At 54.4% G+C, this 18554-nt stretch overlaps 6 protein-coding genes across 6 annotated transcripts; 3 read left to right on the top strand and 3 right to left on the bottom strand.

The window, feature by feature from the left end:
• Positions 1-2826: 2826 nt before the first annotated feature.
• On the bottom strand, positions 2827-4446 carry EJ05DRAFT_431147 (kinase-like protein; the record flags this gene model as incomplete). Its single annotated transcript, XM_033741558.1, has 3 exons — positions 2827-2973; positions 3070-3540; positions 4108-4446. Coding segments are annotated over 3 exons (957 nt in total), but the record flags the coding sequence as incomplete, so codon positions are not given.
• Positions 4447-5532: 1086 nt separating this feature from the next.
• On the top strand, positions 5533-5974 carry EJ05DRAFT_304295 (uncharacterized protein). The gene has a single exon (XM_033740627.1). The coding sequence runs from the start codon at positions 5627-5629 to the stop codon at positions 5897-5899; it is 273 nt and encodes a 90-aa protein (XP_033602074.1). The 5' UTR covers positions 5533-5626; the 3' UTR covers positions 5900-5974.
• Positions 5975-7838: 1864 nt separating this feature from the next.
• EJ05DRAFT_474701 (uncharacterized protein) lies at positions 7839-10384 on the top strand. The gene is made up of 5 exons (XM_033743657.1): positions 7839-8139; positions 8285-8518; positions 8603-8778; positions 8848-8994; positions 9130-10384. The coding sequence occupies exons 1-5, from the start codon at positions 7969-7971 to the stop codon at positions 10367-10369; spliced, it is 1968 nt and encodes a 655-aa protein (XP_033602073.1). The 5' UTR covers positions 7839-7968; the 3' UTR covers positions 10370-10384.
• A 58-nt stretch (positions 10385-10442) lies between these two features.
• Positions 10443-12004, bottom strand: EJ05DRAFT_474700 (uncharacterized protein). The gene has a single exon (XM_033743656.1). It carries the CDS (start codon positions 11934-11936, stop codon positions 10560-10562), a length of 1377 nt encoding a protein of 458 aa, XP_033602072.1. The 5' UTR covers positions 11937-12004; the 3' UTR covers positions 10443-10559.
• A 2303-nt stretch (positions 12005-14307) lies between these two features.
• Positions 14308-15095, top strand: EJ05DRAFT_437209 (uncharacterized protein; the record flags this gene model as incomplete). Its single annotated transcript, XM_033741778.1, has 2 exons — positions 14308-14429; positions 14483-15095. 2 exons carry the CDS (start codon positions 14308-14310, stop codon positions 15093-15095), a joined length of 735 nt encoding a protein of 244 aa, XP_033602071.1.
• Positions 15096-15823: 728 nt separating this feature from the next.
• On the bottom strand, positions 15824-17891 carry EJ05DRAFT_509351 (uncharacterized protein). Its single transcript, XM_033748091.1, has 2 exons — positions 17101-17891; positions 15824-17048 (listed from the first exon to the last, which is right to left on the bottom strand). Exons 1-2 carry the CDS (start codon positions 17681-17683, stop codon positions 16135-16137), a joined length of 1497 nt encoding a protein of 498 aa, XP_033602070.1. The 5' UTR covers positions 17684-17891; the 3' UTR covers positions 15824-16134.
• Positions 17892-18554: the final 663 nt, after the last annotated feature.

The raw sequence follows: 18554 nt of genomic DNA, 5'->3' as shown, positions 1-18554 counted from the left end.
GTGAGGAGGAGGGAGTTTGTGGGGTTTTTATGGAGGAGGGGGGTAAGAAGATGGGTGTATAGATGGGACAGGGGGACTACAAATGGGAAGAGAAAAAATGGACAGACGTACGGACGTTGAGTTGCAAAAGGTGTACATATATCTCCATACAAGAAGCAAAAGGGATCCACGGATACATACATAATGACACAAGTCACGTCAATCAAACGCAAGAATGTGCCCTTTCATTCGTCCATGTCCAGATCAGACGCCGCCCAATGTATTTCTTTCTTTGATATCACACATATATAAATACTATCATCCCTGGACTGCTCCACAGACCGACCATGCATACATGCCAAGTCCCATCATCCCATCCCATTGCCATCCCATCAAAGGACCGTCTGGCAGGTCATTCATGCAAGCCCCAACAGGCATATATAGCCACAGTATATCATCAGTCCCCCTTCATGTCCCCCTTCACCCCCAAAAAAAGTAATGCTAGAAAGCCTGCCTGGTCCCTCTGGAAAATAGCCGCGACCCCAGCGTTGTCAAAGTCCTCGGACCCCCTGACGGACCAGCCTGTCCCCAGGCAGCGAAGAAGAGACGGTAGTAGATGGTATAGATGAATCAAATTTCGACAAAGAAGGCCAAAGGCTTGCGCGACAGAAGTTTTTGAGCAGAAAAAAAGGTTTGTGTGAGCGGAGTCGAAACAGCAGTGCACGGTCTATCAGGAGGTCCCATATACAAGCGATATAAAGCGTCCGGTCCCCAGAGTTGCAACGCCGCGAACATGATTGCAAGAAAAATAATCAATATTACCCGCCCTCCGTAACGCGTTTGTGCAAGCGCAATCCAAAGCAGCTTTGCGTCGCTATCATGTGATAACGCCGCGGACAACAAGACATGAGTCGTACAGCCGAGACGAGAATGGTATGTGTGTGCGTGTGTGTGTGTGAGTGAGATGAGAGTGAAAAAGATATGATTTGGTAACTGGAGCAGGTCTGAGCCATTATTGGAGTATGTAGTTGCGTCGTTCATCAAGTATTCGTAGGGTCGTTATTATGGACAAATATGGGTCAAGGGAAATTAAGAGTGTGGTGAGATGCCACGAGAGCGCCCGAGGGCGTCTTCCTCGGGGACGCTGTGGCTCCGCACCTTCTTCAAAGTGCCTCCACTGCCACTTCGAGTGGATTTGTGCGAGATCTGTCCGAGACTTTGGTTTTTGCGTCGACGGGCCAGCTCAGTGCTGGAGAAGTCACCAGCACTGAGGCCGGATTTGGGCCGTGGCTTGCGACTCATCATGACGAGGTCCTCCTCGTCAGAGTCAAAGTCGTCGTCGTCGGACTGGGAGTCGATTGCACGATCTTCTCCTGCAGTATAGCCAGCGTCGTTGCTGGACACGAGAGAGGCGTCCGATGGTTTCGAGATGCTTACATTAACCAATGCTGAATGGTTGTCTGCGACCGAAGAGCTGGCAGACAGCATGGAAGGTAGGGAGGGGCTCGAGGTCTCTGGCGACATGCCCAGACCAAATCGGTCTTCGGATGATGATGAGATTAGTGGCCTTGGATCTGTAGCCTGGCTTGCCGGGCTGGTTTCGACCGAGGAGCTGAGCTGTGGAACTTGGTCAAAGTTCCCTGCTTTGATGTTTCGCTGGAAGATCTCGTCATCCGGACTGGGTGGGCAGCTAGAGGACGTCTTTTGGCTAGGCTGGTGCGATTGACGCTTGTTTTGGGCTTCTTCCTGCAGTAGTCGACGCACTTGTTCTCCCTTGGCTCGAAGGATATCCTGGTCAGACGAGTCACAAGGATGAGACTGGTTCGAGACCGAGCCGCGGGTGAGAGGTCGCTCCAAGACGGCCAGGTCGTACGGACGTGATGAGATGGACGAGACGGAAGACTGCCTGGAAGGGGTATTTCGCGACAGGTCAGGATGTAGCCGGTCAGTGTTTGGGCTGGACGTTGCTACAGGCGAGCCATAAGCAGAATGCATGGGCGAGTTCCCGCGGAGGGCACTAGGCTGTTCGACGTGTCCAGCAGCGACCGCGGCACTGTACGCCACGCTCGCCACGGCATGGTTATCCTCTTCGCCGCCCATGAACCGATCAAAAGAACGGTCGCGTGGGAGCTCAGAGGTCCGGTGGTGGCGAAACCGTTCGCGACTGCTCATCTCTCTGAGTTGCCGTCCAATCTTGTGGAAGCTGGAAAGCTTAGACCCATGACGGGCGTGATCAGCGGAAGACTGTTGTTGTGAAGCGGTAGCAGGACCAGCACCCGCGCCAATAAAGTCAGCCTGTTTGACCGTCTTGATTGATGTTGCGGTTGACATGGCAGATAACGCCCTATCTGGCGGGGATGGCCTTTTCGGAAAGCTCGGTAGTGATCTGTCGCCAACGTCGCGGCCGCCGTGTAGTTGAGGCGAACTGGGCCGCGAAGACGACGTACCAGTAAAGTAGTGTGCCTGGTAGGCTTGCTCGGGACTGGCGACGACGCTGTGAGACAGCGGATGCTCCGGGTCGCGAGACTGCTTCAGTGCAGCAGAGAACTCATCTACCTTCAGACTCGGTCTTCGATCGTCTCGAACGGCATACCGACGGGCGTCCTGGCTGATTGTACTGCTGGAAGAGGCCGTAGACGGAGGGCCGCCCTCGGAAGCAGACGTGGCACTACTCTTCGCTCGCCTGCGGGAGCTACCACTGCGCAGGATGCCGCCCAAGGCATTGCTGACTGGGGCGAGAGTCTTCTTGACGACGGAGCCAAACCGCTCGAAAGCGCTGATGGGTATGACGGCTTGCGTCAGGTCGTGGTCCGTGAGTTCGATGCGTTTGCCCTTGTGCTGCCGTTCGGGCTCCGTCTCATCGAGCCAGGCGACCTTGTCTTCAATGTCGCGAACCACCCACGGATGACGTTTGACTTCTCGCAGCGTGATTCGCTTCCGGGGGTCCTTCTCCAGCAGTCGCGTGAGAAGGTCATGCAGGTCGTCGTCGACGTCCTCATACTCGAGCTCATGGGGGAAGCGCTTGTAGCTGCCCATTGACTGAAAGTTGCGTCCGTGAGAGTTGGGCCTCGAGTTCATTCGGCCGTCGACGGCTTTCAGACGACGACGGGGGATGTATGCCGGCACATCATGGATGACACGCATGAGGTGAAATTCGGAGCCTTCCGTGTAAAAGGGGAGCCGGCCATAGACGAGACCGTAGAGAGTCACACCCAATGCCCAGATGTCGATGGCTTGAGTGACTTGCGGGGCTTCGGCCGTCGGATCCGGATCGAGGTCGCAAAGTTCAGGCGCAAAGTATGCTGGGCTGCCAACAGTCTTGGCCAACTCGACGGGGTTGTCCAGGTCCATGTCTTCGTCGTCCTGGTAATCAGATTCGGAGTGGTAGCCATCGTTTTCGTCCTTGGGTATTCTGCCGAGGTACGAGACGCCAAAATCGGATATCTTGACTCGATGATCGCTGGTGCAGAGCAGGTTGGCGGGTTTGATGTCACGATGGACGACTCCTTGGTAATGGAGATACTCCAAGCCTAGTACAGTATCCCGTATCGCCGAACGAGTCTGCGATAGAGTCATGGTAGGAACGTAGATGAAGTTGTCGCCAAGCGTCAGGGCAGCATCATCATCATCATTATCGTCGTCGTTGTCACGGTCGAGATTGTCAGAGGTGGTAGTAGAGCTACTCGCTATGCTTGGTATGCGACCTCGCGATATTTCGGGCTGTTCGTATGGTCCATACATGGTGCCCACAAGACTGTCGCAGGTACTGCCGACTTGGAGGCCCGACAGAGATGTACTAGAACCGCGAGTGGGCTGGAAGCTGGCTTCGAGTGTTTTCTCTTCGTCATTCTCAAACTGTTTTCTGCGCCTGTTCCTGGCGTTTGCTGATCGACGTGAAGTCATCGTCTCGCGCTCGTCATCACTGTCACCGCCATATTCAGCACTCCAGAAATCGGGAAGGGCGGTGGGAGGGGCCTGTAAGCGTTGACGTTGAGCCTCGTCCCACTTGCGTTGCTCCAGTCTCTCGCGGCGTCTTGCGGCACGGCTTATGATGCGTTGATCTTCAAAGTCAGCGGCGTCGTCGTTGAAGTTGCCCGCCTTTTCGCGCTGGAAGCGACGATATTCGACCAAGGTGATTTCGCGAGCGCCTCGTGTTCGCCAGTTGACTTCTCCGAGCTCGACGAGTTCGAGGATGAGATAGACTTTCTTCGCTTTCGGGTCATCAATCACCTCGAGCAGGCTGACTACGTTGGGATGGCGAACTTTCTTGAGTATGGCAACCTCTCGACGAATCTTCTCCTCGTGACTGTCATTCTTGCCGAGTCTTTTGCGTTTGGCCGCTCGTGGAATCATCTTGATGGCGATGTGATCACCGGTGATGAGGTTCCGTCCCAGCTTGACCTTCCCATGAACTCCGCGGCCCAGCTCGTCAAGGACTTCGTAGTCGTTGATGATCTTGTTACCGCTTATGACGTCCTTGGTGACGTCAGCAACGTGAGTCTCGCGTGGAACCTTGCGCTGGGTTGGATGGAGATAGGGGCTTGAGTAGTGGCCTCGTTCGTCGAGATGATGCAGGGCTGACGGACTGGTCGCGGTGAACAGGTCAGGACTACTGGCAGGGGTGTTTCCGGCAGTACGCGAAACCACATCTTGGTCGATGTAGTGGCCGAGACGTCCAAGGGTCAAGATTTGCGACGAGGACTGCGACGTCTGCACGGAGCGATTTTGAGCCCAAAGTCGACCTTTTGGGAGGCCAGAAGGATATTGCTGTGATGCGAGTGCAGAGTATGATTGGTTCGGGTAGTTTGGGTAGTCTCGAGGAGGATAAGGACCCGCGAAATCGATGTGAGCATGGCTTGCTCTCACGGTTGCAGTGCTGGCGGTGGAGAGATTGGAGGCATCTCGCTGCAGCTGAGGTCGGTCGAGAGGTTTTGGCGGTCTCGGTGGGGGAGAGAGACGGGCGTGAGAGCCCTGGCCTGTCACAATCTCAAACTCTGGTCGAAGACTCGGGGTGTAGGTTGAGCCTGTAGCAGTGGTGGCAGTATTATGTGGTTGGAGGTGTTCGTTGAGGATTGGACCCAGGAGGTTCGTGTGGGGACGAATGGGCTGAGAGGAAAAGTATTCGACCTCGGAGACGGCAGTCTGCGGTTGTGAGGAGGTCGAAACGATATTCCACGGGGCAGGCGACTGGGCGACTGAGGGGATCTCGGATCTGGGAGTATGGTCCGAGTCGTCACCGGAGGTGGTAGTGGGCGTCCGTCTTCCTGAGACAGCAGCACCGTCGTGGGGAAGTGAGGAGGTAGTGTCTGGAGGGGGTGGAGGATCTGAAGTGGAGTGGTCGGGAAGAGGGCTTGTATGGGAAGTCGATAGGACGTCCCCCGCCCCCCGCTCTTCAGCGAGAGGAGCACTCCCAAGATCCGACTCTTTCTGGGCATCCATGTGTAGCAAGGGCAAACACATCAGGACAGCGCTTCCTGCAGCGTCTATAAGGCGACTCGCAACAATTGACGGAGGCCGAACATAGCAGGATGGTGAAGTAATCCGGGGGGGGGATCAGGGCGAAGACGGTAAAGAGCGTGGGCAAGGACGAAGCATCCTGCGAGGGAGGGAGAGAGAGGAGATTAGGATATTAGGATAGGCGTAGGTTATGGTAAGTAGGAGAAGCGGAGAAGAGGAGAGGAGGAGGAGGAGGAGGCGAAGCCGTAGGAAGAGAGAGAGAGGGCGGCTTGGGTGGTGGAGAGCAAGAGAGAGAGAGAGAGGCAGAGAGCGAGAGAGCGCGAGAAAGAGAGAGAGAGAGAGAGAGAGTGGAGTCGGGAGTGGTGTGGCAGTGGTGGAGAATGAGGAAAGGTGTGTGTGTGTGGTGTGCGAGTGTGCGAGTGTGCAGTGTGCAGTGAGTGAGGGAGCAGTCGGAGTGCAGTGAGTGCTCTCTCTCAATGCTCTCAAGGTAAGTCTAAGATGGATGGATGGACGGCCAGGCCAGGGCCCCACCACCAGAACCAGCACCAGCACCAGCACCAGCACCAGCACCAGCACCAGCACCAACCAACACGACAGCAGCGAAAAGGCCAAGCTAGATAGTGTAGGGAATGATAGGGATGGGATGCGATGATGGCACACACAAAATACGCGATAATACTATGTAGTTGTCCATGATCGCTTGGGCCAACAAGCAGCCAGGAAAAGGCTCAGTCTGGGCTGGCTTGGGGGGGGCTGCATGCACAACACACACACACACACAACTCACACATGCACACAAACACACATACACACATACACACATACACACATACATGGATGCACACACGCACGCACATACACAGATACACACATATATACTGAGGTTATGTAGTAGTAGTAGTAGTCGTGGTAGTTATCAGGTAGTGGCCGTATTAACTACGTTGTTGGGACACGCCAGAACTGGCTGGACTGGAGCTAATAATCAGGAGGTTGAGGGTTGAGCGGATTGACTCTACCAGAATTACTATTCTGCTCTACTCGACCTACTATAAGCCTCTACTCCACCACTCCACCACTCCACTTCCACCCCCCCAAAACCCAACTCTCTATACCTTGTATTAATTACTGCACATCCTGTACTCACTCTCTCTACCCAACTACCGAATTTCAATCTCGGCCTTTTGTTGTTGTTGTTTTTTTGGCTCGTCCTTTGCTTCAGCTTTTTTGTTACACGTTGCACCGCATCATCGTCATTTGCCGACAGTGTTGCATGCTGGGAGAGATGGCATAATACCCACCACCCTCACAAAGCACAACAGACTCCCCTCCCCCGGCTGCTCGCAGACTACCTCGACTGTGTTGTTGCCGCGCAAAGCGATGCACTCCTCGTTCACTTCTCAACACTCAACCGTCGGCGTAGCTAGTAGTGCAGTAATATTGCTTTTTTTCGTGAATGGTTCGGCGTCGTGTGTCGTATGCTCATGCTTCATGGATTAATGATTAATTAGCAAATGGCAGGCAGGCCGTCGTCGCCCATGCATCTTGATCCAACAGATGCGTCGAAACGTGCCGATCCTACTAATTAATTAACTCTGTATGCATCTGTTACATCTATCCGCCTCTCTGCTTGTGCTATCTATCTATCTGTCTATCTATCCCTCTATCCATCTATCCATCTAATCGTAGGTATATTGTGTCATGACCAAACGCCGCGTACAGGGGTAGGGGGAGGGGGGGAATGGCTCGAGCTAGCTGGCCGGCTGGTGCTACTGTAGTTTGTGTGCTGCTGCTAATAATTACTGCAGTCAGTTGGCTCCCTCGCCCGGCTCGTTGCGCACCGGAAGCTACAGTAGTCGACTGGACAGTAATTACATGAACTAATTATCTACAACAGTAATTGGTAATTTGGCTGTTTGCCATGATGCCAGTGATGTGGGCACAATGCTGCTGCTGCTCTATTCCATTTCCATCACGCTGGCCGACAATGCTTTCTGTTGGATCATAAACAGTCAATCGCCCGTCGTACCATTACCAACTCGCGAAACAGCTACAGGGTTCACATTGGCTGAAGCTAGAAAAAACGACTCGTTCTTTTTGTTGCCAGTCTTGCTGCTTGCTGGACTGCTGGACTGCTAATTAATTAGACACCAGCCCGTCCATGATGGAACGAGCAGTCAGGTTTGGATGCAGCACTAGATTGGTTCAACGAGGCCATAGCCGTAGACGTCCGGCTGGGCTAGAGAGTGCTTCTAGTAATTACAGTACTGTAGAAGTGTTTACTTTAGCCTGGTATGCAGCTATCATCCATAGCAGCCTCAGGCCATTCAAACACAGCTTCACTAGCTAATTACAGTATCATCCATCATTTACACCCTGCCTCATTCACTGCATCATCATCATCTTCATCACCATCGTCATCACCACCACCACCACCACCGTCATCTGCCGGCAGCCCAGTCCAGACCGTCAGTCAATCTACCACAACTCACCACAACACTACATACACTCATACTGGGACACTACATCCACCTCATGCTACACCCTCTTCCCACTCCCGCCACTCTTCTCCTGCTTCTGATAGGCTTCCGACTGCTCAACGCCCTTAGTATTCGCACTTTCTTCCAGCCTGACGAGTACTACCAATCCCTCGAGCCGGCCTGGGAATTGGCCTTTGGTCATGGCTCCGGCGCCTGGATTACCTGGGTGAGTGATGGAGTCTTCTGGTCTTTTTGTTTACATATCCCGTCCTTTCTTTGACTTGCTGCTGTTATTCACTCACTACTACTACTTACTACTTGCTTGCTTCTGGGAGACGCAATGACTGATTCCCTTGTCCCCCCCCCTAAAGGAATGGTCGTGCCGCCTTCGTTCCTCCATCCACCCCTCCATCTTTGCTGCAGTCTACCGTCTGACTGCTTCTCTCTCCACGGCTACTGGCATTCGCCCTGTTGCTTTTCGCGCCGAACTCTTGCTTGCAGCTCCGAAACTTCTGCAAGCCCTCATCGCTGCCATTGGTGATTTCTACACCTGGCAGCTGGCAAACACAGTATACGGGTTCCAGACTTCTGTCTCCACTACCGCGGTACGTATCATTCTCGATCTCTTTGACTTGGCCCCCTCTCCGCAACAACCTTGACTCCCGCCTGACTCGGAGCGCCCTTTGTAGCTTCTTCTGTCCATCATCAGCCCGTGGCAATGGTTTTGCTCAACCCGGACCTTGTCCAATTGCCTGGAGACTACCCTCACCACAATCGCCCTGTCTCTGTGGCCCTGGCAGCGCTGCTTCACTCCTGACCATCCTGTCGGCTCCAACTTGTTACACAACCATGGTAACCTGTCCAGGTAAGGCCGAGCTGCTGCTGCTGCTGCTGCTGATGATGATGGTGGTCTTTATTGATTTTGTGGATAAAGGATACGAGGGGCGCTCGTCCTAGCGGCTGTCGCGTGTGTCCTGCGTCCAACCAACGTGCTCATCTGGTTATCTGTCGCTGCTGCCACCCTCGTCCAGGCCTCGAGCACCGACAGCCTTGTCCTCATTCGAGAGAGCTTCTTATGTGGGTACGTGACGCGGCAAATTTAGCTAATGTTTTTGTTCCCTTTCCACACACCACTACCACTATACGCCGCGTTGTTTACGAGCATCCAATACACCCATTCACTTTTGCTCCTGACTGCCAGCTGACCTATTGCCAGGTCGACTGTCCTGGCCTTTTCTGCCGTGTCTGACCGACTGTACTACGGCGTATGGACCCTGCCTGCCGTGCGCTTCCTTCACTTCAACCTCGCTCAAAACCTCGCCGTCTTCTATGGCAAAAACAGATCCGATTACTATCTCACTGAAGGTCTGCCACTACTTCTCACCACCGCCCTGCCATTCGCCATCGTAGGTCTATATTGGGCTCTTAGATCTCAGCCCTACGCGGCAATTCCTCCTGCATCCACTCCAAAGAACAAGCATGTCGTCCCAGCACAAGCGACAGGCGCGGTCAACGCTGAGGCCCAGTCGCACGCCCAACCAGCCCTCACAACACTGGCATACACCGTACTCATCGTCACCTTTGTCATGAGCATGATCCGACACAAAGAAGTCCGCTTCCTCTACCCTCTCCTACCCGCTCTCCACATCCTAGCCGCCCAGCCCTTCCACGCGTTCTTCTTCCACGCTTCACCCCTGCCCAATACCCGCAGACTCGCTCTGTTCGCACTGCTATCCTTCAACATCGCCCTCGCCCTCTACACATCCCAGGTCCATCAACGCGGCGTCGTGGACGTCCTCACCTACCTACGCGCTCGCCAGGAATCCCCCATCTACGCAAGACCTAGACTCGCCGCAGATGCAGACCCACCACCATCACCACCCTTCCCTTTCACAACTGCCTCCCACGACCCCCTGACCGTCGCCTTCCTGATGCCGTGCCACTCCACCCCATGGCGCAGCCACCTCATCCACGCGGCAACAAGCGCCTGGGCACTGTCATGCGAGCCGCCCCTCGACGTGCCGCTGCATGACCGCGCCGGCTACCTCGACGAAGCAGACCAGTTCTACGCCGATCCGCCGCGCTGGCTAGCCGCCAACATGCGCCGCCCCGTAGGCGGACGGCTGTATGCAACTGACAGCAGCAGCAGCAGTAGCAGCAGCAGCACCAGCACCAGCAACGCAGATAAAAGGGGTTTACCGGCGGCGATGGGGCCCGGGGCGTGGACTGGCCGGTACGCGTGGCCCGAATGCATTGTAATGTTTGATATCTTGCTTGCGGATGTAGGGGGCGTGTTGGGCGCGAAGGGCTATGGTGAGGTGTGGAGGGGGTTTAATAGTCATTGGCATGACGACTGGCGGAGGCGGGGCGATGTCGTTGTTTGGTGTCGGGCGGAGGAGCGGGGTGATGGTGGTGGTGGTGGTGGTGGTCCGGGCGGGAGTGTAGGTGAGACGTGAGATGTGATCTGGAAGTGTAGTGTAGTGAAATGATGTTAACAAAGTGTCGAAGCACGACCATTGCTGATGAAATGTCACAATCTCACACCATATCATTATTATCATTAAATGTCCTTGTCTGACCCCAAAGGCAAAGCAAGTCAATTTACCCTCATCATCCAAACCAAGTGCCTGCCTGCCCACCCAAACCCTATAAAAGCACCTTTGACGCAACACTCAACAGCCAGGCTGCATCCTGCCATCCGCCCTCCGCAGCACTCTGCCCGTCCGCCTTCTTATCCACGTCATCATCGTCGACGACGACGAATTCCGTCCCGACGGCCTTTGCACTCGCTGCGTTAATGGCCTCCCGATCCCGCTCCCTTCTCCGTCTCGCCGCCTCCAGCTCTGCCGTCCTTGTCCGCAGCGCCTCGCCATCAACCATCTTCAAATTCCGCGTCCCGGCCTCGTTCGTTCTCCTGTCTTCATCATTTTCATTTTCATCTTCATCTCCATCATCATCGTCGTCCTCCCCGTCCTCCGCCACGCGGAACAGCGTCCAGCCCACCAGTCGATCGACCCAGCCGCCGAGCCCAAGCGTACCTTCGCGCGTCAGCTTAGCCACCACCTCTTCGCCATCCTCGTCCTCGCCCCCATTACTCCCATTCCCTGCCCCGTATCCGTACCCATCGGCAGTGTCTTCGCCGGGAAGATCGACAAAGTCCGGGCCCATGACCGGACTCGTCGCACCGCTCGCTGCATAGCTCGGCACGCCTGCCCAGCTACCAGCACCAGCACCAACACCGCCGAGTTCGGCCCTGCTCGCGACCCGACTGCCACGGCGACTGTTAAGCGCCGACTGCGCACGGCTGCCCGCGCGACTATTCCACGCCGAGCCGGGCTCTCTGTCCAGCGAGGTGCGTGCAAGCAGGGCTTGATCCAAGCTAGCAGCATGGTGGTGATGGTGGTCGACGTCAGGAGTCGACGGCGCGACGGCGAGAGCAGTGCTGCTATCACGCGCCACGAGCCAGGTCTGGCCCTTCTGGTCGCGCGTCTGCGAGGCGATGGCGAGGCCGGCGCGGTGCAGCCAGTCTGCCGTTATCACGGTCGTGGCGGCGGTGGTGGTGGTGTGTGCGCGCTTGTGGCCTGATTTCGGGGGTTTGCTGGCTTGCGCGGTGGCAGGTGTCGACTGGGGCGCTTTGATGCGGCCGCGGGCATCGAGGGGCCCGGCTTGGTGGAGGGCGCTGGCGGATTGGGATGAGGTTATGGGCGCCGTAAGTGTGCCCGTACCTGTGGGCGAGGGAGGTGCGGTCGGGAAGTAGCTGTTGCCGGCGTGAGTGTACTTGGGATGTCGACGGTGGTGGGAGGAGGCGCGGGATTGGGAGAGGGAGAGCACGCCGGGCGTGTTTGGGGCGGATTTGTGTTGGATGTACGAGGTGTGAGGCGAGGTCAGGGCTGCATCGGTTGGAGACGGTGAGGAGGGCTCGAGGGGTGCAGAGGACAGAGGGGCGATGTTGAGATTTGCGAGGTTGGGGATGGAGCGGCGAGACGAGCGAGAGGTCGGTGTTCGAGGAGTAGAGCCCTCCATTGCTGTGATTGTTGTCTGAGTTGAGCCAGACGTTGTCGAGAGCGGTGATGTTGAAGGTTGAAATGTCGTGACAGTTTTGCGGAGTAAGTGGAGTGGAGAAAGCATAAAACATGTGCACGGATGTTTTGGCTGGCAGGCTTTTGATTGGACAGAAGTCTATGGCTCGTGCACATGCCGCGGTCGACTCCACATTGACACCTCAGGCTGCAGCTCAAGCTCAGGCTCGAGCTTTCACCATCACTTTCTGCCCAACGTCTGCGATCTTCCCCTCCGTCATCGCAAAACATGCACGAAGACTGCACGCCAGTCGACGGTTGTGCTGGAAACCGGAACCGAGCGCTTGCTCCGGCCAGATGACGAGACCAGCCGGATTCGCCGGATCAACTCTTCCTCAAGAACGTGGTTCAAGTGCAAAGCGGCTACACAGCTAGTCTGCCAAAATGCGATGCGAGGCTTGGAACGGTGGCAGCCCAGTCCACGATCATACGCAGCCCTTCATCTACATGATACGAATGCCGCAAATCGAGCCAGCCAGAGCAAAGCCCTCCAACGCATGCATGACTGAGCGCTGGCAAGAGTCCACACTGCTGCTGCTATTACAGGCTACGGCCACGAAGACGGTTGACATTATCCCACGCGCGAATATACGCGTTTGTCCCTTCTCAGCATGCTGCAGACGGCCGTGTCGCAATGCAAGAATGTAACAGAGGGTGCTCAACAGTGTATCCTGCATCAATCATGCATCAAGTATGCCTCAAGGTGGTCGTTGCTATCGCCGTCGCTATCACCGTCGCTGTCGTGATGAAAGTGAGAGAAAAAGACTCGCTTGTAATGACTCGCTATGAGGCTCGCCAGGTGGGTATATGCAGGGCAGAACAGGGCTGCAGTTGCCGATGCAGGTGCAGGCCAGGCGCCACAGCTAAGAATGACTAAGTCGACAACACCTACAAGTTCCGACTTGTTCCCCTGTTCCCTTTTTTAGTCCAGGACAGTCTGGTGCCTGGCGGTGTTAATTCAGCAGCTTATAAGACAGACAGACTGGCACGGCGGGACCAGATGGTAATTAAAAGTTGGATCCATGGATGCCGCGCGGGGTCTGACGGGAACAATCTGACTGGCCAGGAAGAATGCGGAAGAAAGCTGACGGTATCTCTATTGTATAGTCGCCCGAGAACAAAAGAACAACGGACAGAATCACAACACAGCACAAACACACCAGACAGAGAATTCGGAACAAAGAAAACAAAAACGGCTAACGGTGAATTTCTGAAGCCTGAGGCCTGCTCGTCTCTAGCTACGTCACCGTCGGCCTATTCTTCCCGTTCGGACTTTGGAGTTTAGCTTTAACGTCCAACGGCCGCAGTATCGCTCGACCCGGCCACGCGTTCGTCTCATCACGCATCCCTTCCACTCCCAGAATAGGTAGGAACCCAACGTCCTTTTCAGAGGGGGGGAGAGTGGGAGGAAGGAATGCGACAATCACGCTTCAAAGTTCGTGTCCCACCGGTTCTGCTTTTTTCCTCCCACGGATTCGCGACTTCCTCACAACCACCCAACACCTCTCTCACACACTCTCTCTCTCCCACTGAGCCCTGGAACTACGAACTCGCTATCCCCTGATACGCGTTTCTGCTACTCTCCCACGCCTGTCCAACACACACGTATACGCCCTCCAACACCTCCAATCTGTTTCCACAATGGATCTGATCTATACCTCAACTGACTTCCGTTCTCCCAATCCATGGATTTGATCCTGTGACCTTAGCGAACTCGCAGGCGCTCTGAAGCTTCGAGTTTGCGCTCTGAAGCCCCGTTCTCGCGCTCTGAAGCCCTGAGCTGCCCTCCGACGCTCTGAACTGCGCTCTGAACTGCGCTCTGAATGCTGGGTTCGCGCTCTGAAGCCTGCTCACAGGTATTTAGCCAGCTGCCTCTCTCTGAGACTTTCAGAAATTTTACCTGACTGATCAAATTCTCACAGACGTTCAATACTGTCAATTCTCACTACTCATCTTCCAAGCCCACTCGCTCTCAAATATATTGTGTCTGCGTGTCCAGCAGGCTGGCCTTACACTCGTTCATACCCCCATCTCTATCAGTATGTCTGCTGTAATGCCTCTCCCCGATCGCCCTGCCGACGGCCCGCTTGTTGTGGAAGCACCCATCAACAATGTCCATGAACCTGCCACCATCGAGGAGGAGGACGAACACCCTGCCCTTCGTATCATGCGGAAGAAGGAGGCTCTTTGGCAACAACGTCGCTGCGTGATCAGTACGTATCACGTCTCACACACTTATGCATGCGCGCACTGACATATTCCTAGTTGGCAGGGTTCGCTACCAAGTCAAGCTTTCCAGCTATACCTGTCATCGCATGGTCTCCACTATTCCTCCGCCAAACTATGGCACTGTAGAGGCTGGGAGGATCTACCGCAGTGCCTACCCAAGCCAAGAAAACCTCCCTTTTCTCGCCGGCTTAGGCCTGAAAAGTATCCTGTAAGTGATCAACACGTGCTACCTATTCTCTCCGGAACACTAATATTTCCTAGTATTCTTGTCGAAGGTCCCCATGAGGCGACCTATTCTGCCTGGATCAAAGACAATGCCAAGAAGCTCTATACCGTGCCTCTGCCTGCGAATAAGGATGGTGTTCAGATGCAGATCAAAACCATTGCCATGATTATCGACATTCTCAGCGACGAAACGAACTATCCAATGCTCATCCATTGTAACAAGGGCAAGCACCGTACCGGATGCACTGTTGGTGCCTGGCGCAAGCTCCACGGATCATCCATGCACGAAATTCTTGGGGAGTACCGCACCTATGCGGGGAACAAGGCTCGTCCGAACGACGAGGTTTTCCTGACCAAACTAAATGTCCCTTCCCTTCGTGACTATATGCGTCACGGCAGCTTGCACGAAGAGATCGACTTGGGAGTCATCGACCCTACAACTGGGCGCCATTACTGGCCGTTCAGAGCCGACCACGAAATGAATGCTCGCGTCAAAATCTCACGAAGCCTCGTTCCAGTCGCTTCAGAAAGCTCGGCCCCAGTCCCCTCCGTAACCGTGGTTCCAGTCTCTGCTGCAAGCCTCGTCCCGGTCAAGCGTACCAATGGTGCTACCTCCCCGAAGATGAAGGCTTGCAGATTGGAGACCTAATCACTCTGCCTAGCACCTTGTTATGTCAGGCAAACACAATCACTTCGAAAATATATCTGTAATTATCACCTCTCCACTCATTCATGGCGCACTATTCGGAATCGGCTATAGACAATATCAGGGACCACGGTAATTGTACTCATGGAAGGATCTGGCAGCCAACCAAGGGCTGGAAGCTGTCTGCAGGCGTTGTACGGTCTTTTCGACGATACCTCGGTGCCCACTGAGGCTCGTCTACTTGTTTTACACTATAGAAAAGAAATAGAACTGCACAGTTGATGTTCATCCCTCGGGGCGCGCATTAGACTGTTATGGAAGGTTCTTGAGACCCAGCATCGTTGTCGTTATTATTGTATTATATACTACTCCCTCTTTTGAATACATTAAACCATTTGCGAAGAATTTCGTGGCCTACCTATGTTCCTCGTGACAGTCTCAATGCTTCGCTTCCAATGTCAATGACCATACGTTAGTATATCCCAAGTCGCGGAATTGCTCCATCATGAGCCCCAAAGAGAGAGTGACATGCAGATATTCTTCGATCGAGAAGAGACATACTTTATTACCATGACTTTCCAATCATTATGCCCCTGACTACTACTTTTACTGTTTCCTCTACTCATTTTTTGGTAAAACTGGAGACTAGTGTCTAACATCATGTTTAATTCTGTAGAGTAGTATGACGATAGTAAGAGTCATGGAGACGAGGAAGAACAGCAGGAACGGGTATATATCTCTCTTATAAAGGGACCTCACACATGACACGAGTGCAAGTAGCCAGCAAGCGAAAAAAAAAAATCGAGCCTCAAATCCTTCGAATTACGAAGCAAGCTATTACATCTGGACGCTTTCGTGTCGAACATGTATGTATGTAAATATCTATACAAGGAAAAAAAAAAGCTTGTCAAAGCAATAGATAGATTCAGCGAACCAGGCCACACATCCATATCAAAAACTCGAACGAATAAATTGGTCGGACAGAAAAATTCGAAGCAAGATAGGAAACACCCAGAACAAGTACGCAAGCAAGCAAGCAAGCTCACTTGATCTCACTGGGAAACTGGGAAACCACATTCAAGTAAAACGCATTCGACCTGCCCGAACCTCCCGCCGACGCCTTATACTGATAGCAGCCCGGCTCGGACGGCACAGTGAACGTAATGCCACCGTCCGAGCCCGACTGCAGCCCCTGGCCACCACTGAGCGTGGCTCCTTGAAACGGACTCGATGGGCCGCCGTTCGGACTCCTGCCAGTAACGGTGATGGACACGGTCGAGCCCACGCTCACAACAGCGTACTGCGGTGCGATAGTCAGGAGCTGGTTCAGATTGAAGGCGTCCCACTGCCACAGCGACGAGTCCCCGGCGCGCACCTGGGCACCGCACCCGCCAGACGTGGTGAACACGCCGTTATTCAGCACGCCCCAGTAGCTATTACCGCTCTGTTGAGTCGAGCCGATGCGCGTGATGAAGTAGTCGTTGAAGCTCGGGGAGAACGTGCCGTCGTAGGTGAATCCGGTGAGCTGGGAAGCGGCATCGGTCTGGCCTGTGATGGAGGTCCCGGTGGATGCGCCGCACTGGTGGGTGCCGCCGCTTGGGGTGGTGATGGAGCGTGGGCCGGCGTAGATGCAGCCCTCGAAGACGGTGCCTTGGTTGTTGTCGGCTTCGATGCGGTGGAAGGCGTTGACGGAGCCGGAGGGGGCGGCGGCGGGCTGGGTGCAGGAGATTTGCCCGATTGTTCTGCTTACGTACGTGCCTGGCGGAGCGCCGCAGCTTGATATGGCAATGGTGGACGAGTAGACGGTGGAGGTGGAGGTGCAGGACTGGACGGTGGCAGTGACGACGTTTGTTGAAGTTACGCGGACGGTCTGCTGTGGCAGGGTTTCGATAACAGTGGTAGTCTGGGCAGGGAGAGTCTGGATGACCGTTGAGCCGGCTTGGACTATGGTTGTTGCTATGATCTGTCAACAAAGGTCCTTGGAAGTGGTATGGCAGGTTCTGCTTACTTTTGATAGGACTTTCGGGGCTAGCAAGGAAGCATTTGCAGGCATCCTTCAGCTTTTGAAGGGGTGGTGACTTGTTACATCCAGCTGTCGCAAAGGCGGGTAAGGTATCGCGCTTCATACGGTTTCGATATTGCGGGTCATCTTGAGCAGCGAGTTCATCCAAATCGCGTGCCTGTGGTTGGTTCGATGCCGGGTTAGTAAATCGTGGATAGGTGATGGACGTGACAGGAGTTTGGCCATCGGTAGTCACCACACAGAGTGTGCCCTGGGTCTGCGTGTTGGTGACCTCGACACTGTCTACCACCGTAGTCGTATATTGGACCGTCTCGACAACTGTAGACTGTGGCAACGTCTGCTGGACAGTCGTCGGTGACAACGTATTGACGACTGTGCTGAAACGGGCAGACGGTGTCGAACATGGCTGTTTGCCAATTAAGGCCTTGCAGAACTTCGTGACGAGGGGCTTCCATTCCTGCGGAATCTGGTCCTTCCAGAAACACTTATCGTATGCACACCCTGGCGGAGGCCTGACTGTGGCCGTGGCCACCCCGATCAGGGAAACAAGAATCGATGATGCCTTCATAATGACTCAATGCTGAAGTTGACAGACGCAGATAACAGGAGAGACCAAGAATATTTAATAAGACGGGGTTCGAAGGTTGTATCAAACAAAAGGGGTGGAGCGCCGACGGCCGCCTGCGGCACTGCATTCGTCAAGCATCCAGAACACTTCAATTCATGTTTAGTATTGCGGACACGAATGCGGCGAGCAGACAGCGTTTCATTCGTTCATGCTCCAGGCCAGCAATATGAGGCGCATCGAGACTATGGAGTGGCGTTCACGGCACCACAGGGCGCTGCCGAAGGATTTCCGGTCGCTCGGGTCGGGTTAGGTACTCCAGGCCATGTGTGCTCCGATTGGACAGGGCTGTCCGAACCTACCAATCAATTGTAACCAACAGCGCCACTTGGCTTGCGGAAATTTCCCATGACCATTAATTACTGTATAGTACAGTTCAAAACAGTATGGCGTTTAGGTACATTCCCATGGTATAGGGACTTGAGGGTAAATTCTAATCAGCTTTAGGGCTCTACGAGACGACCGCCAACGTTGTTTCTACGCCCTTGTAAGTGCGGTTTGCGGGGACGACAGCTACACCGTCTTCTACATCAACTTTCTAGCTCTGCCAAGGAGAGATCTCAGGTTTTGCTTGGGGCCTCGTTTATGCACTAATTAGGATAACTGTACCACATTCCATGCATCCGTATAGAAATGAACCCCCGGATCCATCCATTGATAATCGAACGGAATTATCAATCTTCCCGTTCGAGTACGTAGACGCCAACACGCCAACATGCCGACACGCCGACGTGACGGCACAAAGCATAGACAGGTGAGCATGTATAGCCAGATACGTCCATGATACACAGTGCCATCTGGACCCGGGCAAGTT

The sequence above is a fragment of the Pseudovirgaria hyperparasitica genome, assembly GCF_010093815.1.
Source record: "Pseudovirgaria hyperparasitica strain CBS 121739 unplaced genomic scaffold EJ05scaffold_5, whole genome shotgun sequence".
Taxonomy (NCBI): Eukaryota; Fungi; Ascomycota; class Dothideomycetes; order Acrospermales; family Acrospermaceae; genus Pseudovirgaria; species Pseudovirgaria hyperparasitica.
The sequence above is the reverse complement of the archived record's forward strand: the minus strand, read 5'-3'. Positions and strand labels throughout refer to the sequence as shown.